We start from the raw sequence: 24882 nt of genomic DNA on the forward strand, positions 1-24882 counted from the left end.
GGCTTAAGAAAGGAAAGGAAACTCTGAATCTGAAATTACTGGAACAGTGAGGAAGTGGGGAAACAGGTACAGTGGTGGTTTTGTTTTTGTTGGTTTTGTTGTTTTGTTTTGGTTTAAATCCACAGAACAATATCCTGAAAACCCCCTGAGGTCCTCAGTGAAAGATGTGGGCCAGCTTCAATGTTTGAATTATTTCTATTGAAAAGTATGTAAACCAGAATTTTCTTGGCCCTTGAAACTCCGTTTCTCTGCTAGGGTCTAGAAAGCCTTGGTGTTCGAAATGAGAACTGTGCTCCAGTAGCTCAGGAGGTACTGAAGGGAGAAATAATTAAAAATGTCACTTACAGAGAAGACTTTTCTGAGGGAGACACGAGGAGGAAATTTCTTGGAGGCAGTGACAAGTGACAAAGAAGTATCATCATCGTCACCACTAGTTACAGCAGTAGTGGTGAATATATGACGAAGAGTAAGTTTCTTTCTAGTTTCCCAAGGCTAAGAGTTTCTTTTTGCTATTAAACTCAACCTTGCATAATCTCCTCTACTTTTTACCCTCTCTGAGCTCTGCTGCAGGGTTTATCTTCATTCATCAGGCTGCAGAGAGGAGCCAATGAACAGAAGGCAGGGCTGTTCAGCCTGTTTCCTTAGCGTTCGCCTAGGCTCTCAGCACAGGAAGCCTACTGCTCTGAAAAGTCAGAAGGAGGAACTCCTCCAGCTTTGAGGAGCCAGTCAGTCAAGAGCATGCACCGCTAAAGGAGAGGAGTGGGAAAGGAGGGGAGAAAACACTGGGACTGCTTGAGGATGCACTGGCAGGCAAGAAATACCCCCCATGACCACAGCTAAGGTTAGCAGTGGGATGAATGGAGTGACAGAGCTGCCGGAGCCACGAGAGCAGGAGCCAACATGAAGATTGCTGGGAAGACTCTGTGTGTTTTTGTGCTGCTCACCATCACCAAGGCTGCAAGAACAGCAGGTGAGTCTAACAGGGCAGCAAAGTCGAACTTGGGGCAACGAGGCTGGTAAAGAGTCTAGAGAACAAATCTTGTGAGGAGCTGCTGAGGGAACTGGGGTTGTTTAGTTGGGAAAAGAAGAAGCTGAGGGGAGACATCGTTGCTCTCTACAGCTACTGGAAAGGAGGCTGGAATGAGCGGAGTGTTGGTCTCTTCTCCCTAGTATCAGGTGATTCAATGAGAGGAAATGGCCTGAAACTGTGCCAGCGGAGGTTGATATTGGATAATGTGGAAATGTTCTTTACTGACAGAGTGGGCAGGCATTGGAACAGGCTGCTCAGGAAGATGGTTTCCCTGGAGATGTGCTAGAAATGTGTGGGCATGGCACTCTGGGACATGGCTTAATGGCCATGGTGATGTGGTGGACTCGATGATTTCAGGGGTCTTTTCCAACCAAAACAATGCTATGATTCTATGGGACCAGTCAGGGTTTGGGATGGAAGAATGTGAAATATGCACAGATATTTTCTTTCCATAAAACCCATCCATCATGCTGTGACATTCTTTAATTGCTAAAAATCACGGAGCACAATTAAAACAATGCTTCCCCAATATCCACTCCTGCTCTTTTCTTAGTGGTCACAAGGCTGCCATGCATTATCCCTGTGGCTTACACACACACACAAAATTATTTGGTGAGCCTTAGCTGGGAATGTATCATTTGTCACAGATAACCTTTTTACTCAGACCTCTATATCCATCTCATCTGAGAAAGCATTCCATTTGACACATTAAAAGGAAAGTGTTTGTGAACCTGAAGCCTTTGACCACGTAGTTTCTACTGAGGAGAGGCTGCAGATTTTCTGAAAGGCATAAGAGGTTTCTGCAACCTCTTGTGCCTTTCTAAGGAATGGTGGAAAACCACTGATGTGCTGACAGGAGGGAGCAGTTTCTGGAATTTCTTTCTGAGAGAATGGGGATGGTCAGTCACAAGAGTGGGAAAGCCTTGTGTGCCAAAACTAGAGGCACTCCTAAGCTTGCCTCACTCTGTGTTTTAGTGGTTGACTTCATTTTTAATATACTTAGCTACAGCAGTTAATGTCTCCCACATACTGTTCCTTTGCATTCCTAGAGCTTGTGCTCTGCCAGACATCATGCAGCACTCCAGGGACCTGGTAATGAAACTAGGATTTGAGCAGCAGTTCCAGAAAACTAAACTGCCTGTGTACAGAGGGAAAAAGCATACAGGTCTGAGAGACCCAAGCTAGGGACATCTCTGAATGGTATGTCATGTGCATTTGTCCATTCCTAATATGGACAGCTAGAACTCAACAGCACAGTGATGAGTTACTCCATTCCACTTGTCCAGATTCCTCCTTGGTGATATTTTAAAGCAAAATGGATGCAGTCAGGGACCAGCCATCTATATTGTCTTTGGCTGATGCAGAGAGGGATCCAAAATGGATACCTCAGTGGGGAAAAAAGCAAATACTTCCCAAAGAGTATAAAACTTTGCATTGGTAACCTCACAACAGGCACACTGGATATAAAAAAACATGTGAAGAACTATCTCAGAAGAATACTGAGGGACCTGCTCAGGGTCATACAGACATTATGATAGCATCAGGGCCATCTACAGTTTTGAATACAGCTACTCAAAAAGTAAATGAATATAGACACACATCAGAAAGCACTGAAGAAAATGGGAGACACAAAGAGGGGTGCTGTTGGCAAAAAGTCCTTTTAAAACTGACTGCTGGAGATACTAAAATACCAATCTAATGCCAGAAAGTTATTTTGTTGCCCAAAAGGTAACGAGATTTTAACTTCTTAGTGAATTCTGAATCAGTAATATTCCCCTTCAAAGAGCACACACACAAAAAAAAGGAAGGCTCAGTTAAAATCTAATTCATGCTTGAACCCTCTCTGGCTCCACCTCAAGTTAAAATCTAATTCATGCTTGAACCCTCTCTTGCTCCACCTCAAGTTAAAATCTAATTCATGCTTGAACCCTCTCTTGCTCCACCTCAAATAAGAAGTAGCCCCCATCATTTGGTGAGAAGTTTTTATACCTAACACTGCTTTTCTTCCCTTTAATATTAGGGTGGTGGTTCTGAGCAATGTGTAGTGACAAGGTATTTTTCTTCAGAGATTACAGGCTAAGTGTGTCAAGCTATCCAGAGGATTTTACTGTTGTATGAAGCTCAGAAGGAGCTGTGTCCCCTTTTCTGAAGACTAGAGTGAGCTACTCTGAATGAAATAAGGTCATGCAACAACTGTCATGGGTAGCCAGGCTTTATCTGCATTAGCATTTTCCTTGACATTTCCTTAGCATGCTGGTTTGTGTGGTTTGCTTTGTTTTTACAGTTTGCAGAAGGGGCAGCTCAGAAGCAAGGCTGAGGTCACTTCATGATTGTCATATCTAGATCTGCCCCCCAGGAAGTGTTGGATAGTATGCTACTGCAGCTGCTGGTGCATGATCTGCAGTAACGATCCTTTTACGACATCTCTCGCAGTAGAAGCAGTGGAAAAAACTCAAAATTAAGATATTTCCTAATTTAACTAAGCAGAGAGTACACCTCAGGTAGTGGTGTACATACTCTAATCCTCACAAGGAAAGAGGAGAAAGGAGGCCAAGATCTCCCATGAGAAGTTTATCCATCAAATCTTTTTTTATTGGATTAAGATTTGCAGTTTTGGACTGTGTACGTCCTACACCTGCAGTCGCACCCCGTGACCACACATATCACCAAGAAATCCGTTGTCAGTAAAGAGCTGTGAGTCTCTCTGATTGCTCAGTTTTGTCAATAATAGGTAGCTGAAGTCAGTGGCATTGCATCAGTGCTGGAATTAGTGTATGAGGTGAATAACAGTGAAGCAGATTTACAGCTCAAGCTGGCCAGAGTTCAGTAGAGTGCATACATAACTGTATTGAATGCTACTGCTTTCACTTGCTTTCTTTCCTTTGTAAATTCACTAGTGGTTTATTACCTTCTTACTTTCTCTGCCCTAGTGTGTTTTGGTGCTTCTGTCTCTGCTGCCTCCTATTCTAGTTTATCATGGAATCTTGCTCCAGATACATAGATCATAGCAAAAAACCCCTCCAACCAACCAAAAAAAAACCCACCTATTCTGGTAAACTTAATTTGACTCCACTTCATTATGTCTTTCTGAACCATTGGGGCTATGTGCTGAAATTATGAGCTTCCACAGGGCCAAGTACCACAGGGGCCTGCACTTGGGTCATAACAACCCCAACCAACACTACAGGCTTGGGGAAGTGTGCCTGGAAAGCTGTCTAACAGAAAGGGACCTGGGGGTTCTAATTGACAAGCAGCCGAATATCAGCAAGCAGTGTGCCCAGGTGGCCAAGAAAGCCAATGGCATCCTGGCTTGTATTGCAAATGCAGTGTCCAGCAGGAGCAGGGAGGTGATTGTCCCCTTGTACTCAGCTCTGGTGAGGCCACACCTTGAGTACTGTGTTCAGTTTTGGGAACCTCACATCTGAGAAGTGTAGACAAGACCTTTGTCCACAGTGCTGGATTTTTTTATGAATGAAGATGTAAAAGTTGTTTACTCATTGGTAGCAACAATTCCAGAGAAAAGACATCATGTGTCCAGAGCCAACAATCAGATTTCTCTCATTTCAGCCTGTAAGTGGAAACAGCCCTGTGAGCAGCCCACTGGAAGATCTGCCACTAGAAGCAAAACATTCTGATGCTTTGCTGCTTAAGACAATGGGCAGGAGTAGGGTCTTCCCCTAACATCTGTCTTACCCACTGAAATGAGTCCCAGTGGGAAATGTGTGAAGAGCTCAAATAGGCCACTGGCTCCATAATCCACAGCTGTAATACAGACTGACAGACAATCTGCAGATGAGCACAGACAGGTCCTCACTCTACTGCGTAACAGTGCAGAAATTTCCCTGTGAAGCACAGAACAGAATTCCAAGGCTTTGGGTGACTTCCCTGGGCACCTTTTCCCACATCCTTCTCCTTTGTTTCCTCCAGGGATCAAAACAGTGTCAGTGACAGTAGGTAACAACTCTGTGCTCACCTGTCCTCCTAATTCAAATGTAACTATGGTAACGTGGAAGATAATGCCCAAGGTCGGAGGCGCCTGTGCCTTGGGATACAGGGCTGATCAGAACAAGACAGACAGAACAAACTGCAGTGGCAGCATGGACTGGAAATTCACACCAGATTGCAATCCTGCCCTTGAGATACAGCAAGTGGGAATAACTCATGAGGGAAAATACATCTGTGAAGTTGTAACAACAGATGGGAATTTTGACAAGAAGTACCACCTGATCGTGCTGGGTAAGAGACTCCTTCCTTCTTCTACAGCTTTCCAAAGGGCTGTATCTGGGCCTGGATGTACAAAGCTCCTCACCCCATGCATTGGGGCTATATTTATCCAATATACTAACAGAGGGTTCTGTATGCACTTCCAGTTATCCTGTAGAACCCATCATTAATACACTAATTTAAGGAACTAAAGCATGTGAAAGTAGCAGTTCCAAGTACTGAGAAATTTTATCAAACATGGGATGTTCTTATCCATACAGAAAGAAAGGAACCTTTTCCCCTTAGGCTGGTATTCAAATATGTTTTGAACCACATGTACAGTGGCTGCCTAGGAAAAAAAATCTAATTCAACCCTGTATTTGGAATAATTCCCTACCACAGTGTCCAGGGACACCTCCTCTACTGGTACGTGTCTGTGGTCACTCACCTGAAGGAAGCAAAGGGTCATGACTTTGTCTGTGGTCACTCACCTGAAGAAAGCAAAGGGTCATGAGTTTGTCTCTTCTGACTCTGGTCCCCATCACTGTAATGGGATGGCACCTCCACCTTTATTATCCTTTTCCCACTGTGTTCATTTTGAGCAGGGAACAAAACCATCCTATCCCAACTATCAAACTAACTCCACGCTTCTCCCCTTCCTGATGCTTTGCAGTCCCCCCGAGGCTGACCCTGTCCTGTGATGTTGAAGGGAACCCTGTGTGTGAGGCAGCGGCAGGCAAGCCAGCTGCTCAGATCTCCTGGGTCCCAGAGAGCAACTCCAGCCCCGAGAATAAAAGCCATGACAATGAGACAGTGACTGTTCTCAGCAGGTTCACAGCAGAGAGCACCAACTTGACTACTACAACCTGCATTGTGTCCCACCTAGCTGGGAACCAGAGCAAGTCCATAACCTGTCATCCCTCAGGTAAGCTTCCCTTTGTGTGTTTGGTATTCGAAATCCTGGTTAGCCTCCTGAGCACACTCTTGTTCCAGTGAGGAAGGAAGATCTATAAATGCTACAGAAACTCTTACAGAGACAACAGTACCATCCCCAATTACCTTTGCCCAGAAACGTCAACAGCTTGTGTTCTGGACATGATTTTCCAATTATTTTCTCCCTAAGATGAATATACATAACTGTGGTAGTGAAAATGTTGGAAACAGGGACAAAGCAGTCATGATCTTAGTGTTAAAATAATCATTTGGAATCAGAACACAAGAAAAAGTTTTAAATGCAAATAAAAAGTGTCTTGCTCAGATCATGGTAAGAGAGAGAAGGAGAATCTGCCATCAGAGACAAATCAAGTCATTACAAGTTGGGCATGTCTGAGGCTGTATGACATTTGGTTTCTGGATTTTGCTTTTTCTGTTGCTTTTGGTTGAGGTACTGAGATATGTCAAGTCCTTGAGAGGATTTCAGATATGGCTCAGTGAAAAAAACACGAGTGTCCACTGTGGGATTTGTGGGATCTGCTTTTGTCTGTGACACAGACTCTGTGTTTCTCAGACAAGTTTCATTGCTGACTTTTCTCTCTGCTGAAGGGGGTTGTACTTATTTGATGAGCACATCAAAAATGTGTGCAGGATGCTAGAGCAGCTTTAATCTTACACTGAAATAATAAAGAGACTGATCATTAAGAAGGTGTAACTAAGACTAACTCTTTGTGTTTAGACAACAGCAATAACCTGCACATCTACATCCCTCTCTGTTTCCTGAGCATTATCGCCCTCCTGGCTGTCATTTACTCTTTTAAGCTCTACAGTGATAGGTATGTATGGTAGGGTGCTAAAGAAGGATTGTCTAGTACTTTAAGTACTGTTTGTGCCTTGAAATCATATGATTCTGTCAGTCTGTGCTGGTATGAAAAACTAAATTAACTACATCAAATATTTGTGTCCAGTTCTGGGCCCCTCAGTTTAGGAAGGAGGTTGACTTGCTGGAACAAGTCCAGAGAAGGGCAACAAAGTTGGTGAGGGGCTTGGAACATAAGCCCTATGAGGAGAGGCTGAGGGAGCTAGGGCTGCTTAGCCTGGAGAAGAGGAGACTCAGGGGTTACCTTATTGCTCTCTACAACTACCTGGAGGGGGGTTGTAGACAGGCGGATGATGGTCTCTTCTCCCAGGCAGCCAGCACCAGAACAAGAGGACACAGTCTCAGGCTGCACCAGGGGAGGTTCAGGCTGGAGGTCAGGAGGAAGTTTTACACAGAGAGAGTGATTGCCCACTGGAATGGGCTGCCCGGGGAGGTGGTGGAATCGCCATCACTGGAGGTGTTCAGGAAGAGTCTTGACAGGGTGCTTGGTGCCATGGGTTAGTTGATTGGGTGGTGTTGGATGATAGGTTGGACACGATGATCTTGAAGGTCTCTTCCAACCTGGTCTGGTTCTATTCTATTCTATTCTATTCTATTCTATTCTATTCTATTCTATTCTATTCTATTCTATTCTATTCTATTCTATTCTATTCTATTCTATTCTATTCTATTCTATTCTATTCCTGTGCTGTACACACTGTGCATTGCACTGCATAATCATAGAATGGTAGGGGTTGGAAGGGACCTCTGGAGATCATTGAGTCCGACTCCCTTACCAAAGCAGGATCACCTAGGGCAGGCCACACAGGAACACTTCCAGATGGGTCTTGACAATCTCTAGAGAAGGACATTCCACAGCTTCCCTGGGCAGCCTATTCCAGAGTTCTGCTAAAGGTGAGCTCTTCATTCAAGTAGGAAACTGGGAGAATAAAGCTGTTTTTCAGAATTTAGAATGGTCTCTGAGTGTCTGTCTTGTTTAGATCAGGAGGTTGGTTCTGCTGCCTTATAAATTGTTTATATTAAGTGCCAGAGAACTAGTAGTGCTATCCTGCCATATCAATAGAAGGGACAACAGATTGCACCTGTGTTTATGCAAAAGCTCCCTGGGTGAAGCTGGACTCTGCCTGCTTTAGAATTAGCTGTGTAGAAAAAGGCAGTTCCAAGGGAAAAAAAAAAAAAAGAGGAAATAACTTATACAGAGAAAGGCTGAAGAAATTCAGTTCCATAATTTCAAGATCAAAAGTCAAGGAAAGAAACACATGAGAAGACTGTATTTTTTTGGCTTTACTCCTGAGTTTCATAAGCTTCTGAGCAAAGAAAATCAGGATGTGATTCTAGGACTGAGGAAGTAATTTGCTTTAATTCTTATTTTCTTTTTCACAGACTGTGCCACAAAACCAAACCTCCTGAAACAGACCCTGTGCATTTCCCAGAGGTAAGGAGAATTAACACAGATTAGGCCACCACCAAATCAGTAGCCCTGAAAACAGAGTCTTTTACTCTCTGCTTTCAGCAGGTGCTATGGCATCTTATGTGTCTGCTGGTTTTAATCACTGAGGAATGGGGCTGAGCCCAGCAGTGGGGATGTAACCAGCACCAGAGCAAGAGGACACAGTTTCAAGCTTTGCAGGGGGAAGTTTAGGCTTGATCTTAGAAAGTAGTTCTTCCCAGAAAGAGAGATTGGCCATTGGAATGTGCTCCCCAGGGAGGGGGTGGGGTCACCATCACTGGAGGTGTTTAAGAAGAGCCTGGATGAAGCACCTGGTGCCATGGTTTAGTTGATTAGATGGGGTTGGGTGATAGGTTGGACTTGATGATCTTGGAGGTCTCTTCCAACCTGGTGGGTTCTGTTCTGTGCTGTGCTTCAGGACAAAGCAAAGCCTATCATCACCATAATTTTGACTTGGAGCAAACATTAGAGGCATGTTTCAACAGCAAGGCTCAGCAACTGTCCTCGTTTTTCTTAGCAAGGAGCAAGTCCCACCATGTCTCCCTGGTTGTGTCAGAAATACTGACCACAACTGCCATACAAACAGTGTTCAGGAAGGGAGGCAATATCATGGTTTGGGGAGTATTAAGGCAGCTTAGCAAACAAGGGAATTAAACAACAAAATTAACAGACACAGAGAGAAAAATAATGTCTCTCCTGATGTCTAGCATGACAACATGCACATCCAGAAGGCTTGTCTTTATATTGTGTGGTCAATCCACAATCAAAACCCAGCCATATTCAAGACAAAACATTTTGTACAACAATGAAAGGGATGCTAAGCTGCAAGCTGGGAAGTGGTGTTGAATTCCCTATGCTGTCACATGCTTCCTCTGTAGTTGAGCAATTTGCTCATCAGTTCTGTGCCTCTGTATCAACTACAAATAACAGCATTTCTATGCAGGCAAGACATGCTGCTTCTGTAGCGTGACTGTCTGTGCACCTACAGCAGGCACTAGCTCCAAATTCTGTCTTTAATTTTAAAAGGTGCTTCACTTTCAATTTCTGGAAAGACTTCTTACTTAATTCTGGTTATACTTCCCCTTCTGTTGCCCTGCCTCCTAGCTGCTGCTGACAGATGCAGGTGCATTCATGTAAAATAAGGGGTTACGTGTCCGTGTTCTTGCTGTCACATCACACAACTTTCATTGTTGTGTCTGCAACACAACCAATCATGGTCAAGATTCTAGCATGTTATTTGCTCTTTCTAGAGAATTAGATCCTAATACCATTGGGGGGGGGAAGGCAAAATAAGTTGGGTAGAAGGGGATGAAAAGGAGGCAGGTGAGCCAAGACCTCAGCCTCACCGTCCAGGTCTTTGACAGTTTGGTAGAAAAAGCAATAGGGCCTTTGTTCTTGAGTCCAAGAGGAAGAATTATGGGAGCACTATCTCACAGTTGTATTCTTCTGTCCACATGAAAGGCTTGCATAGTCTAGCCAAACCAAACTGCTCTTTGTATTTACAGTTTTTGGTTTTGTTTCCCTAGGATGACACAACAGAAGTGGAACCTTATACTACTTATGTGCAGAAGGAAAACACAGTTTACTGCTCAGTGTCTGACCTGACATTGGGGCAGAATATTCCACATGGACTGTCACCAGCAAGGTGAATGGTTCAACAACACTGGAAAGGGAGAGAGACACTTTTTATACAATACTGATTATAGAGACTTCTCAGAGGATTTCTTCAGATTCTGGGACAACACAGCTTACTAGGTCTGTTCAAAAACCTCTGCTTGCTAATGAGTCTGTACAGTTCTTTCCTTTCTTCCTTGGGAAAGGAAATGCATTTTCAGTTATTCCTTGGGAAGAGTGCCATAATTTTTCCTGGAAAGGCTGTTGTGATCAGTCATCTATGTGTTGTTCTTGCCTCAGGGATCCTAGTTTAGTCGGTCACTTCTAGGCATTACTTTGATGCACTTGACACGATGTTGCACAAATACGGGAGATGAGAGGAATGTTAGGTCTCAACTACAATGAAACTCTCTTCAATCAGCAGCCACTTTTAGAATAGAATAGAATAGAATAAACCAGGTTGGAAGAGACCTTCAAGATCATTGTGTCCAACCTATCATCCAACACCACCTAATCAACTAACCCATGGCACCAAGCACCCTGTCAAGTCTCCTCCTGAACATCTCCAGTGATGGCGACTCCACCACCTCCCTGGGCAGCCCATTCCAGTGGGCAATCACCCTCTCTGTGTAAAACTTCCTCCTGACCTCCAGCCTGAACTTCCCCTGGTGCAGCCTGAGACTGTGTCCTCTTGTTCTGGTGCCGGCTGCCTGGGAGAAGAGACCAACATCTGCCTGTCTACAACCCCCCTTCAGGTAGTTGTAGAGAGCAATAAGGTCACCCCTGAGCCTCCTCTTCACCAGGCTAAGCAGCCCTAGCTCCCTCAGCCTCTCCTCACAGGGCTGTGTTCCAAACCCCTCACCAACTTTGTTGCCCTTCTCTGGACTCGTTCCAGCAAGTCAACCTCCTTCCTAAACTGAGGGGCCCAGAACTGGACACAGTACTCGAGGTGTGGCCTAACCAGTGCAGTGTACAGGGGCAGAATGACCTCCCTGCTTTTGTCTAATTCAAAACCTGCTAACATAATGGCCAGAGTACTGATCATCACAGAGCAGCTCAGATGGAAGAAGATACTGGAAGGGAAAACCTTTATTGCTCTGGTACTGAAAATGGAAAGGAGTGATGAATTTAGGGCATCCACTAAGAAAGAGACTTCACTAGAATGATTAATTTATGTGTTAGATTCATATTCAGAATTTCCACTGAATGTCTTCATTCTGTCCTTCAGAGTATTGTTATGATTACTTTCCCATAAAACTCACAGAGATATGGTATTCTCATTAAAAGTATTGTCATTAAGATACTGTGAAAAGATTCTGTTACTTAAGTCTGGCAAGCTACTTCCAACAGAAACAAACATCTCACGAAATGAAAGAAGTTCAAATCTATAATTGTGCAACGTGCAAAAGGGATGAAATGCTTGTTGATTCTAGTCATATTTATTTTAGCTACCACAACTGCATTTTGTTTTCATTCATGTGTCTAGATATTTTATTATGCTTTAAAACACACTTGCAAGTTCACTATTTTATCTGTCAGTTAGCTAATATATTTTAATGTGTCTCCTGTTCAGGTAACAGCTTCTCACCTTCCCAAAGTATCCTTTGGGAATAAGTCAAAAATACTGCCCTCTGTATACTAGCAAGTCTCACACTTTTTGGACTGATGCCTTACTAGCTAAAGCATGAACTGGCTTTACAGTAAGAGTAAAGAAATCCATTTGTAAACCTCTGTTTACTATCTCTTATTTCAGTATCTTCAAAGACTTAACGTTGTTAAAGGTGGGGAGATTCAGGCTGGATGTGAGGAGGAGGTTCTTCACCATGAGAGTGGTGAGACCTTGGAATGGGTTGTCCAGGGAGGTGGTTGAGGCCCCATCCCTGGAGGTGTTTAAGCCCAGGCTGGATGAGGCTCTGGGCAGCCTGATCTAGTGTGGGGTGTCCCTGCCCATGGCAAGGGGGTTGGAACTAGATGATCCTTGTGGTCCCTTCCAACCCTGACTGATACTATGATACTATGGTACTTGGTCTGATGGTACAATCAGAAGAACTAGATTTTCCCTTTAGACTGTAGAACTGTCTTTGCCATGCATTACCAGAGCTTTCTTTTGAGATGGCCTCCTGGGGGCTACCACCCACTGCTTAGAAAACAGACTCATAAATTAAGTTTCTCAATGTTTTACTCAAGTAAACTGATACAACAGGTTGGTTGTGCTCACTGTAGCAGCTATGGAACAGCCATGTTTGTCCAGGTGCTCTCTGCATGCAGGTATAGCTTTAATCCATTTCTGTGTAGCAGAAATAGTGTGGCAAATTGTGGGAGGGAGAGGAAAAAGGGAGTTTACACCCCTGCTGCACAAAGTTGTAGGTTTGTTTGCTCTTTATCAAAGCCTCTAGGGTTTTCCCATTCACCTCAAAGCCTCTCAGAGATATATTTTTATATATGTATACAGACTAGCTTAGTATTTTCAGCTGATACATCCTAGGAATAAGAAACATTGCAGCTGTATTGAATTGAAAATGGTAATTCTGGAACGCCTACTATGACCACTAGATGACAGTTTCACTTCACCCTATGAAAAACAGTGCCACAGGAGAAGCAATAGTCCTCCACATACTCTCTTACTAGATTTGGGATTCTAATGATTCATTGTCTTGCATGTGAAGGACATTGAGACTCTTGAATGTGTCCAGAAAAGGGCAACAAGGCTGGGGAGCAGCCTTAAGCACAAGCCCTGTGAGGAGAGGCTGAGGGAGCTGGGGTTGTTTAGCCTGGAGAAGAGGAGGCTCAGGGGAGACCTTATTGCTCTCTACAACTACCTGAAAGGAGGTTGTAGACAGATGAGGATTGGTCTCTTCTCCCAGGCAACCAGTACCAGAACAAGAGGACACAGTCTCAAGCTGCGCCAGGGGAAGTTTAGGCTTGAGGTGAGGAGAAAGTTCTTCACAGAAAGAGTTGTTGGCCATTGGAATGTGCTGCCCAGGGAGGTGGTGAAGTCACCATCCCTGGAGGTGTTCAAGAGGGGATTGTCCATGGCACTTGGTGCCATGGTTTAGTAGTCATGAGGTGTTGGGTGACAGGTTGGACTTGATGATCTTTGAGGTCTCTTCCAACCTTATTGATTCTATGATTCTATGATTTGTGCCAGCAGCTTCTCACAAGTACAGGCATTTCCCTATGCAGTACATCATTCAGCACTAAGGCAGTTCTCAAGAAAATCAACAAAAAAAGAACATACTATGCACCAAGAATCTCAGTGACAAATCCTGGATATATCTCCATGGTATGTGCAACACTCACATGTACAACAGGAAGTAGATTTTAAGGGTGTGGAGAAAAGCATGGGGAAAAGCCAGTGGGATCTCTGTGGGTGGGGTAGTAAGAAGCAAAATGGGAAGAAGGGTCTGAAGACATGCACACTAGGCTGCATGATGGGAAAAGCTCTTTATCCCCCCACAAAACAACCAGATGCCTGCTCATGGGCATAGCAACACTTTAATAAACATAGGCAGATTTCTTTACCTCTAGGAGCACCATTTTTCCCTTAGGTAACAAAGGGTAAAGATGCTGGCCTACTTTGTGAAGTGTATGGTCTTTTGCTTATGATAGATACTGTATAAAAAGTAAGCATTATTTTATCATCAAAATGCTGCCACATCTGAGCCTGAGCACAGAAAGCTGTGAAAACTTCAAATTTAAGAGTTGCACAAGTCACAACTGACAGGACAAGAGGAAATGGCATCAGGTCACATCACGGGAGGGAGGTTCAGGATAGACATTAGGAAAAACTTCCATACCAAAAGTGTTATCAAAGACTGGAGCAGGCTGCCCAGGGAAGTGGTTGCATCACCATCCCTGGATGTATGTAAGAGCTGTTTAGATGTGGTATTCAAGGATATCATAGTATCATAGTATCATTCAGGGTTGGAAGGGACCACAAGGATCATCTAGTTCCAACCCCCCTGCCATGGGCAGGGACACCCCACACTAGATCAGACTGCCCAGAGCCTCATCCAGCCTGGCCTTAAACACCTCCAGGGACGGCGCCCCAACCACCTCCCTGGACAACCCATTCCAGGGTTTCACCACTCTCATGGTAAAGAACCTCCTCCTCACATCTAGCCTGAATCTCCCCACCTCCAGCTTCATTGCATTCCCCCTAGTCCTATCACTACCTGAGATCCTGAGAAGTCCTTCCCCAGCCTTCCTGTAGGCCCCCTTCAGATACTGGAAGTAGTAGTGGCCCCAGCAGAGTTAGATAATGGTTAGACTTAATGATCTTGAAGGTCTTTTCCAACCACAGTGATCCTGTGACTCCCTGATTGCAGAATAGGAAGTGAAATTTGTAACATCAAACTGAGACTGCCAAATTGAGTGTAGATGGGCAACCTGTCCTTCATCCCTTCAGGTTTGCACCACATCAAATTGCATGGTGCAAATCAGAGAACAATGATGAGTTTCTAATGCCATTTGGTATTTAAGATGTCACATAGCAGCAAACAAGTCACTCTCTTTTGTCTGTTTCTTAGGTAATGCTTTCCATGGGACACTGGGCTTTGTTTGCTTGTTTGTTTTCTCATGGTCTCCTCACTTCACACTGACCAGTGCCTAACAGTGGTTTAGCAACACAAGCTGATGAGCTAATGCCCTAAAGTGGAAAGGTTACACAAGACTCAGCTGTTAACACTCCCAAGGATGAAAATCTACAAACACTGCCACGTGTACGAGGGGGTGGGAGCATGGACTTGAAAAACAAGCAGGAAAAACCTTGCAACACCAATGTATAGTTTTGAGACTTCACTTGTCCATCTTCTGCTTTCATTTACCATTTCTGTTGCACCAACTGAAAGTAAACATTTTTTTCCCTTTTCATCATTTGTGTTTGTAACCATACAACAGGACACTGAGATGGTCACGTAACAGTGCAAGGGGGCTCTAAGCAACTAAAACACAGTAGAATAACTGAGAAGATTTCTCAGATGTTATTCCAGTTAGATGCAGGCTCTCCCTGCTTCACTCTTCACATGTCATCAAAAGAAGAAAGCAAGTTAGTCTGGGGTGATAAAGAGGAGAGAAAGCTCGTAAAACTTTCCATAGTGAATTTTCAGCCTATAACCAAATTCCGTGAACCTTACTCATCCCATAAAGAGGACAAATCTCAAGTCACATACAGGCCAACATATGATCTCTTGATTGCTTGTAATGTTAGGAGGATTGTATTTCCCATGCCCTGGCTAAAGATTAAAAGAAAAACTTTTAAGGCTGGAGGTGGACACCAAAACTTTTTTTGATGCCAGATCTCTTTCATCCAAAACATGCTGACTTTGGCAGCCTACGTAGAGGGCTGTGAAAGCATAAGTACCCACTGTTTATTTCTTACCTTTGAAGGACAGTAGACCAAATCTAATCCTTGCAAATTGCAGATACTTTGATCAAAACTGTTTTACCAGGCTAGAAACTTCCCCCTCCACACTATTCTGGCTTTGTGTTGTTGTCAGGACCTGGAGGGACTCAGAAGACAACTTTTTCCCAAGAGCTCTTGAGATCATTCTCTTACCTCTTAAAGAAAAAGGAAGTAGGGATTTCTGGGAGGGCAGAGGGGGGAAATGGCTTGTGCTGTGCAAGAACTTGCCCTCAAAAGACTGAATGAATGGCACAAGGGATAATGAGGCCTTGCCTTCAAGCTGCTGGCTCAGATCTGAGGTGACTGAAGATTCCTAACTGCTTTGTTGTTACTCTTGTTTATTATTGTACTGTCTAGGGTCTAATGAAGTGGACAAAGATTCATTCTATACAAACAGGGAGCTGTAAACAGTCCTTGACTTACAGAACTTACAATTTAAACAGACACTAAACACGATGGAGCAGGATGTTATCAGTGATGCTGGAAAGCATGAGCAATTGTGGCAGCACATTCAGCACTTTAATGCCCAGTTACACCTTTCTGGGTCAAAGTTAAGGCTTTCAAAAAAGGTGTGAGATACATGAATGCATTCAAAAAGCTCACCTTAGGTTACCAACTCTGAGAGCTGACACACTCTTCACTGCAAGTTTCTATCTCCATTGCAACACCCTGTAGAAACAAATGCTAAATCTTACACCATTGAAGACAGCATTTTCTATTTGAAAGCTCAAAGCAAAATTTAACAATCTAAGCTGCTAGGAAGATTTTTCTTAGAGTTAACTCAAAGGTATACAAATTGCATCCCTACTGTGCAATGGGAAAAGAAGGCAGTAGATGGAATTTAAGGCATGAAAGATGGGGCAGGAATTAACTACCGATACACACCTATTCAGTATTAGATTGGTAGGACAGAATTCAGGGTCTGTACCATCATGGAGTGTTAGGGGTTGGAAGGGACCTCTAGAGATATTTAGAATATTTAGAATAAACCAAACCAGGTTGGAAGAGACCTTCAAGATCATTGTGTCCAACCCATCAACCAATCCAACCCACCCAAACAGCTAACCCATGGCACCAAGCACCCCATCAAGTCTCCTCCTGAACACCTTCAATGACAGCAACTCCACCACCTCCCCGGGCAGCCCATTCCATAGCGCAATCACTCTTTCTGTATAGAACTTCTTCCTAACATCCAACCTGAACCTCCCCCGGCACAGCCTGAGACTGTGTCCTCTTGTTCTGGTGCTGGCTGCCTGGGAGAAGAGACCATCATCCACCTGTCTACAAACTCCCTTCAGGTAGTTGTAGAGAGCAATAAGGTCACCCCTGAGTCTCCTCTTCTCCAGGCTAAGCAACCCCAGCTCCCTCAGCCTCTCCTCATAGGGCTTGTGTTCCAAACCCCTCACCAGCTTTGTTGCCCTTCTCTGGACTCGTTCCAGCAAGTCAACCTCCTTCCTAAACTGAGGGGCCCAGAACTGGACACAGTGCTCGGGGTGTGGCCTAACCAGTGCAGTATACAGGGGCAGAATGACCTCCCTGCTCCTGCTGGCCACACTGTTCCTGATGCAGGCCAGGATGCCATTGGCCCTCTTGGCTGCCTGGGGACACTGCAGGCTCATGTTCAGATCACTGAGTCCAAGCCCCCTGCCAAAGCAGGATCATGTAGGACAGGCTAGGCAGACTTTGAAAGTCTCCAGAGGAGACTTCCTCCAGAGGAGACTCCATAATATCTCTGGGCAGCCTGCTCCAGGACTCTGTCACCCTCACAGCAAAGATGTTTCTCCTCATGCTGAGGTGGAACTTCCTGTGTATTCTTGTGTTATCAGCTTGAGCGACACTGATCAATAGACTGCATATTATCAGAAATCTTAGAATTGCAGGTACACTGAGACAGAACAAGAGCTTATATGTAAATCTGAGTAGAATCATTCCTGCACTAACAACCCCCTAATCCTTGGGCTCATGAAGTTCACAGTATCACAGTATCACAGTATAACTAAGGTTGGAAGAGACCTTGAGGATCATCGAGTCCAACCTGTCACCACAGACCCCATGACTAGACCATGGCACCAAGTGCCACGTCCAATCCCCTCTTGAACACCTCCAGGGATGGTGACTCCACCACCTCCCTGGGCAGCACATCCCAATGATGAACAACTCGCTCGGTGAAGAACTTTCTCCTCACCTCCAGCCTAAACCTCCCCTGGTGCAGCTTGAGACTGTGTCCTCTTGTTCTGGTGCTGGTTGCCTGGGAGAGGAGACCAACCCCTTCCTGGCTACAACCACCTTTCAGGTAGTTGTAGAGGTCACTGAGGTCACCCCTGAGCCTCCTCTTCTCCAGGCTAAACAACCCCAGCTCCCTCAGCCTCTCCTCATAGGGCTGTGCTCAAGGCCTCTCCCCAGCCTTGTTGCCCTTCTCTGGACACCTTCAAGTGTTTTGATGTCCTTCTTAAACTGAGGGGCCCAGAACTGGACAAGTTCTTTCTTTGAAGCTGTGCTGAGGTGTGGCTAGGGAAGACTGTGCAGAAGTTACCTAGATAAGTAGAGGATTTCAGTTCCAGGGAGGTTTATGACACTTTTCCTGGCATCTTATTAAAGTTTTTATATTCTTTGAAGTAAAATGTTTGTTACTGTAGTTTGCTAGGCATTAGTAGATGGCACTGTAACACATGTGAATTGTGTTCTCCCTTGACCTGCAATGTTCAAATACCACATGCTCAGCAATGTGAGAATGTGAGCTCACAGAAGAACTGAAAGGCAGATTAGCTAAAACCTAAAACAAGTAAATAATGTCCTTTGGGGAATCATATTTGGCAGTTTACTAAGGGAATTCAAAAGTATAAATATTTACAATAGGAGGTACACAGCTCTCACATAATATCAGAGCTGATTCTAATTTGGAAGACATGCTGGCTTGCTTCAGTTTATTCCCTTTGCTTTTGAAATCTGACCCATACTCCACATACAAACTTCATGACTTGTGCATCCTTTCTGCCCCTATTCCTGCTCTGCTAGGCTTTGTCTGAAATTTGTAGGGTTTGTTTGAAAGTTGGAAATTTCATCTGCTTTTAAATTGAACCAAAGGATTGCCTTGATGAAGACCCCTTAAAAACAAACAAACAAACAAAAACCAAACAGCAGAATTGTAAGTTGATATTTACCAGAGAGCTTTGTGCTGTACCTACACTGCAGGTATTTACAGCTGTATGGATGCAGCATTACTATTATTTAATTGCATTACTGGCAAATGTAGAGATCATGGTGAAAACTAGGGATAAAAGCCTCTCCCTTGTTTACAATCTGAACAGTTAAAATAGGCAGAGTGTTGAAGAAAATAACTTCAAGTCCTCATGACAGATTGCACTTTCAATCCTTTTTACCTCCTTCCTTTCATGCATGTCAAAAGGAACTGGCAAATTAGATAACACAGTGAATTTTATACCTCAAGAGTGAAAAAAACCCAAAACAAAACACCCAAACCATGTTATAATAGGCAGGGCCTAAAGAATGAAGCCATTGTCAGCACAGCATGACACATCTGCATTAGGGGCCTGCAATAGCATTAGTGCATCAGGGCCCCTGCACCCATGCAAGGAAGATCATAATTAAAACAAACTGTAAAGCTTTAACGAAGGCTGGGCAGACCTCAGACTATGCAGACCCTCAACAGCTTCTCAGTGTGGAGATGCTGTCAGGGCCTTCTCTGAATAAGCCTCATTCAGAAGCAACTGCTCAGTGTCTTTAGCTCTCTGTCAGGCTCCCATCAGAGTTTACTACTTGCAATTTCCAAAGCAGAAATAGACATAAAATCCTTTTAAACATATTTCTATCAGCTCAAAGGAAGTCAACCTTAAACTTGGAGCCCAGATGTATTGAGATGCAGAAGAAAATAAATTCTGATGTAATCCAAAGTATTTTGCTCCCCTTTAGCAAGGCAGCACTACAAGTTACCAGTGCACACAGTAAGAACCTGACTCTCTCACTGGAAGATTTTCCTGAATCAAGGAGAGATATTAGTGTACAGTCATAGGAGAGAAGTGAGACTGTCACAGAACATAGACCTGCACTCACAAAAATGGGACGCCTGGAGCATCCTGTAGTTTAATGAGGGCAACATGGTGGCACTCATGAAGTTGGATAACAGTGACATGGGGTCGGGTTGCCAAGCCACCATGACTGTTGGTAACAACTGGAGTGCTAATGTGGTGTATTAATCTTACACTGGAGGCAATAGGTTAAGCAGATAACCATAGGCAGTATATTCACTATAGGTAGTGTAGTCACCTTTAGAGCTTACCCCTTCTCTAAAGAGACAGAACTGCAGGATGTTTCATTCCTACTCACTGCAGTAAGATGATGAATCCCAGGGCCACTAAACAACTGCTAAAAAAAAAAGCACTTTTTGCCAGCTCCCCAGAGAAATAGCAGTGCCAGCCACAGGTGTAAGTACATTCCAGGATAATTAGCTGGACAACTATGTCTTGAAAGCTCAGCCCTCAGAGGTTTGAATTAGGCCTGAATCTGAAGTCCAAACAGATCATTAAAGTAGCAACAGTTAAACCAGGCCTGGCAAAGTCACAAAGGTATCCTTGCCCTGGCCTCATCTTATTTGGAAGTAATGTAATTATTTTATTGGACAGATCCTTAGATTGTTGCCAAGGGATTTAAATGAGGTCTTGAAACTTTTGGTGTTCAGGAATATATACAAAATCTTGTGATACTCTTTTTAGATACTTTGCTTTCAGCAACCCATCATCCTTTAGGCCAGGCAGCTTCTGCACTTCAGGGACAATTTAAAAAGTGGCTTGCAAAGGAAAGCACAGAGAGGCAACAAAATCCCAAGGATTTACTCTTTCAGAGCTGCATTATGATCAGCAGTCAAATAGCAGTAAGGTGTGAATTTGAGGTTTAGAGCAAAGATCTGAGAGTTTATCTACAGCTTTGCTGGGATGGGGAATGTGCACTTGTATATGAGCAAAACAGCTTCTTCTGTAGCAATTTGTTCACCTATGACTGCAGTTAGAAGGTACTACGGCAATAGCAACAGTAGTTAGCCTTACTCAGTAAATTACATTCTTAGTCACCATCTCCACTGAGCCATGTTCAACTAGCTCTGTTTTGAAAGCATTCACAGGAGTTCTGAGTGTGTGTGAGCACAGGACACAGCACATTGCTTCCATCCTGTTTCCAACATTTTGCCATGTTCTTGTGAAAACAATTCATGGGATGTTTACTCTCTGCCTCACAGCCTCAAGTGGCAAGAGAAAGCTACCATACAGTCATACCACTAACCTGCATATTAAAGACTACAGAAACCTGCACCTGACAGGAAAAATAGCAACAAATGGAGCATAAGGAACATGAAACACATGAACAGTGGTTTGGAGAGGAAGAGAGACATATTTAGATCTTTAAACTCCCTTTGGAGCCAAATCAGAACATGGCTCCACGTTTCCTAGCTGGCATGAATCTCCAGGCTTTGTGTTCTAGCTCACACCTGTTGTTTATTCAATACACAGAATGCAAAAGGGGGAACAAACTGGTTGTCTCTGTCCACTGGGAATCCCCAGCTACTGGAGATTTTTTCTATGAACAGTTTTATCACAAGCCAATTGGTGGCCCAAGACTAGAGGAAGCCAAGAACAGGGGAGTTGTATGGGTGGTTGAAAACTAACTATAGCTGTGTGTACAAGCCCCCTCTGGACTTCTGCCAGGTACAGTTCAGGCAATTTGGAGACTGTGGGCCAGGCTGTACAATGCAGGCCTGTGGTGGTTTCAGACCCGAGGCAAATGAATACTGTGAGGTTCAAAGGGATACAGGAAGAAAAAAGCACACAAAGCACAAAGCAGTATCTTTCTGTAGCTTCGAGTTCTAGACCCAAGAGTTACTGCCTTGTCTCAGGGAATAACCTGAAGGCATAATCAGCTCTGATCTGTTTGTTTTCATCTCCTCCTGGGAGCCATTATACGATATTAACAAAATAAATCAATTTGAAGTAACTCAGTGTGTAAGCTTACAACAGAGTGGTTGTTTCTGGCATGCCTCAGGAACATTGCACAGTCCTCCACCATTATGAATGAATGAATGGGCCTTAGCTATACTGCAACAGAGTAATTTGTTTTAATAATGTCTGAATATACACTGAGGTAATATTTCTGCTATCCCTAATAGTGTTCTCAGGGTAGAAAGTCACATATTAGGAGAACAGTGTTTATTTACATTTAAAGAGCAGTTATGGACAGAAAAGAGGCTCTTAAAATGACACCAGGAGGATCATATTCACTCCCTTCCTGTGGTTTCAGTTCAGACTTGCCCGGTGCACAAGTCAAAGGTGTTCTAAATGACAGTTACTGAAACTTCACATGGGATTTGAAAGACATCTGCTTTTTATCCTCCCTATACAAAGCAGAGAGCCTGCAACTGTATTTAACTGAGGAGCTGGCAGCAAGGAAATACTCCAGATGCCCAGAAACGCCTTATTCCTTTACAACTGTCAGTGCTCCTCTTAGAAAGGGACCATTTTGGTTGGTGAGAAGTGCAATCCACATACATTCTAGAAGCATCACAGAAAAAGCACTGTTTTCAAGGTTGGAGTAGTTTGGAGTGGGTTTTGTTTTGTTGTTTTGTTTTGTTTGGGTTTGTGTGTGTGTGTTTGTTTTGCTGGTTGGTTTTGTGTGTGTGTTTTCAAGGGTTTCATAGTATCATAGTATCATTCAGGGTTGGAAGAGACCACAAGGATCATCTAGTTCCAACCCCCCTGCCATGGGCAGGGACACCCCACACTGGATCAGCCTGGCCAGAGCCTCATCCAGCCTGCTCTTAAACACCTCCAGGGACAGGGCCTTGACCACCTCCCTGGACAACCCATTCCAGGGCTTCACCACTCTCATGGGGAAGAACCTCTTCCTCACATCTAGCCTGAATCTCCCCACCTCCAGCTTCATTCCATTCCCCCTAGTCCTGTCACTACCTGAGATCCTGAGAAGTCCTTCCCCAGCCTTCCTGTAGGCCCCCTTCAGATACTGGAAGGCCACAATTAGGTCACCTCGGAGCCTTCTCTTCTGCAGACTGAACAGCCCCAACTCCTTCAGTCTGTCGACTCCTTCAGTCTGTCAATTCCTTCTTCTCTTAAAAATGAGAGGATGCTTGAGACAAGAAGATTATACTGTGGCCTTCAGGAAAGCCTTCCTGGGGAGGATTGGATGGAGACATGTTGATGCCTTTAAGTGAGGTTAAGAAATGAATATCAACTGTCACTTTTGATTCTCCACAAATATCCTGGAATCTGTATCTCCTCTCAGTTCAGTACTGAACTGTTCTGAAGGAGTTTCCTCTGCTGTCTTGCTTCTGCAGAGATTCTACCTGTTTCTTTTTAGTTCACAACAGTTGCTTGGAACATTTTGTTCTGCCTTCAAGAATAACTGTTTTTAAAAGAACAGATGAAATCACATTAACTACATAACACACAAAACCCAAATCGCTGCAGGCTAGGATTTGAAGGTCCAAATCCTCTGTTACTAGCCAACTATTCATAGTCATTTGATAAAGGTTAACCTGTGTTTAATTCTGGCAGAACATCTTGTTTGGCCACATGGTGTTTCAGATCAAAAGAAGATTAGTTCCTCAGTATAATACTCAGTACATGTATGTTTTTTGGAAGGAACACTGATGACTGCTCTCCATTCTTCAGGCCACATAGACTGCATATTTCTGGATGTAGAGATTCAAAACATCTTTTTTGGGGTAGTTTGTTGCTTCAGAAAGGTAGATCTGCTGCTCCTGGATTGCTGCTTCAGCAGCAGCGGAGCTCATGAGAGCACTGCAAAAGCATGATGCTGAAGATAAGGTTGAGATGGAATTTCCAGGCTCAGCATTGCAATCAGTTATATCTGTCTCTCTCCAAACAACAATATCCCTTCTGGGCAGCAGTTACTGATGTTTGGCTTTGACTCTGAAGCAAATCTTTGCAAGCTTTGGAAAGTTTGAATGCAATCATTTGGCTGCCTTGCAGTTATCTCAAGTGAACAAAAATGTTTTTCAGCTGTTAGGAACTTTGTTCAACTCAAGGCAGCAGAAACACCATTCCAGCACTTCATGCTTCTCCCTTAGCATTTTATTTCGTTAGATTCAAGATGTAGACTCTCTGTAGAAACTGTTTTGTTTAGCAAACTGAACAGAACCTGAGTCATAGAGCCATAGGTTTGTTTTAGTTGGAAATGACCTTTAAAATCATGGAGTCTGACTATTACCTAACTCTTCCAAGTCTGATGCTAAACCATGTCCCTTAGCACCATATCTCAGCACCTTTATACACTTCCAGGGTGTTTAAAAACATCCTGATACTGCTTAAAATGCCTGATACAGCTGTGGAACTCAATGTTATTGAGGGTGACAGCCCTGTATTTCATTTCTGTCTGACACATTCTGCTCAGGCTACCAATTGCCAAGGGAAGTTCTTTGTGAGGAAGGAATGTGTCATTTTCCCCTGCATATCACTTAGATGCAGAGGTAAATTGTTCCATTTATACCTGCAACAGAAGTTCCAGGAAAATCTGCATGACAACCCCCATGGTATAGCAGAGGTTTAGCAATCCACAATGCCAGGAAGATAAAGGTCAAGAGAGTGATTTGATTTTTTTTTCTGCTAATATCCACTGCATACAAAATACAGAAAAACATAAAGCAGATTCATTCCTTACAAAAAGAACTTTGGCAGACAATCACTTCACAGTTATTATAACACCCTAAAATTTACAGTAAACATGCTTACTTCAGAAAAGTAGGGGAGGTTTAGGCTGGATGTTAGGAAGAAGAACTTCACAGAAAGAGGGATTGGCCATTGGAATGTGCTGCCCAGGGAGGTGGTGGAGTCACCATCACTGGAGGTGTTTAAGAGGAGACTGGGTGAGGCACTCGGTGCCATGGTTTAGTTGATTAGATAGTGTTAGGTGATAGAATAGAATAGAATAGAATAGAATAGAATAGAATAGAATAGAATAGAATAGAATAGAATAGAATAGAATAGAATAGAATAGAATGAGTTGGAAGAGACCTTTGAGATCCTCGAGTCAAGCCTAACATCCAACACCATCTAATCAACTAACCCATGGCACCAAGCACCCCATCCAGTCTCCTCCTAAACACCTTCAGTGATGGTGACTCCACCACTGAGGGCCTTGTCCAGTCAAGCTGAAATGTCCACGAAGGTAAGTGTCCCACCCAGCCTCTCCAGACAACCTACTCCAATATTTAATTGCCTTGACTGTGAAGATTTTCCTCATGTTTGTTAGGTATGTAAAATTAGTTTTCAGATGTAGTGCTTGAAAGAACATGCTAAACACAGATTTGACTTGATGATCTTGATAAA

At 43.7% G+C, this 24882-nt stretch overlaps 1 protein-coding gene across 3 annotated transcripts; it reads left to right on the forward strand.

Annotated features, from left to right (window-relative positions):
- The first annotated feature begins 611 nt into the window (after nt 1–611).
- Nucleotides 612–15384, forward strand: CD200R1 (CD200 receptor 1). Of its 3 annotated transcripts, XR_010990035.1 has the most exons (7): nt 612–970; nt 4958–5266; nt 5907–6158; nt 6906–7002; nt 8430–8481; nt 10023–10251; nt 14640–15384. XR_010990035.1 is itself a non-coding variant. In XM_068160619.1 (6 exons), exons 1-6 carry the CDS (start codon nt 901–903, stop codon nt 10143–10145), a joined length of 903 nt encoding a protein of 300 aa, XP_068016720.1. In that variant the 5' UTR covers nt 612–900; the 3' UTR covers nt 10146–11900. The 3 variants fall into 3 exon arrangements, 2 of the variants coding, with proteins under 2 accessions (XP_068016720.1, XP_068016721.1); XM_068160619.1 differs by lacking the exon at nt 14640–15384 and having other exon boundaries at nt 10023–11900; XM_068160620.1 differs by lacking the exons at nt 6906–7002; nt 14640–15384 and having other exon boundaries at nt 10023–11900.
- The last annotated feature ends 9498 nt before the right edge of the window (nt 15385–24882 follow it).

Source organism: Melanerpes formicivorus, unplaced genomic scaffold (genome assembly GCF_026170545.1).
Source record: "Melanerpes formicivorus ecotype bairdi unplaced genomic scaffold, bMelFor1.0.p_v2 SCAF_51, whole genome shotgun sequence".
Taxonomy (NCBI): domain Eukaryota; kingdom Metazoa; phylum Chordata; class Aves; order Piciformes; family Picidae; genus Melanerpes; species Melanerpes formicivorus.

Coding starts and splice junctions, on each gene's coding strand:
- CD200R1 (XM_068160619.1), top strand. CDS start 901: ATGAAGATTGCTGGGAAGACTCTGTGTGTTTTTGTGCTGCTCACCATC. Junction 971..4,957: donor CAAGGCTGCAAGAACAGCAG/GTGAGTCTAACA, acceptor TGTTTCCTCCAG/GGATCAAAACAGTGTCAGTG. Junction 8,482..10,022: donor ACCCTGTGCATTTCCCAGAG/GTAAGGAGAATT, acceptor TTGTTTCCCTAG/GATGACACAACAGAAGTGGA.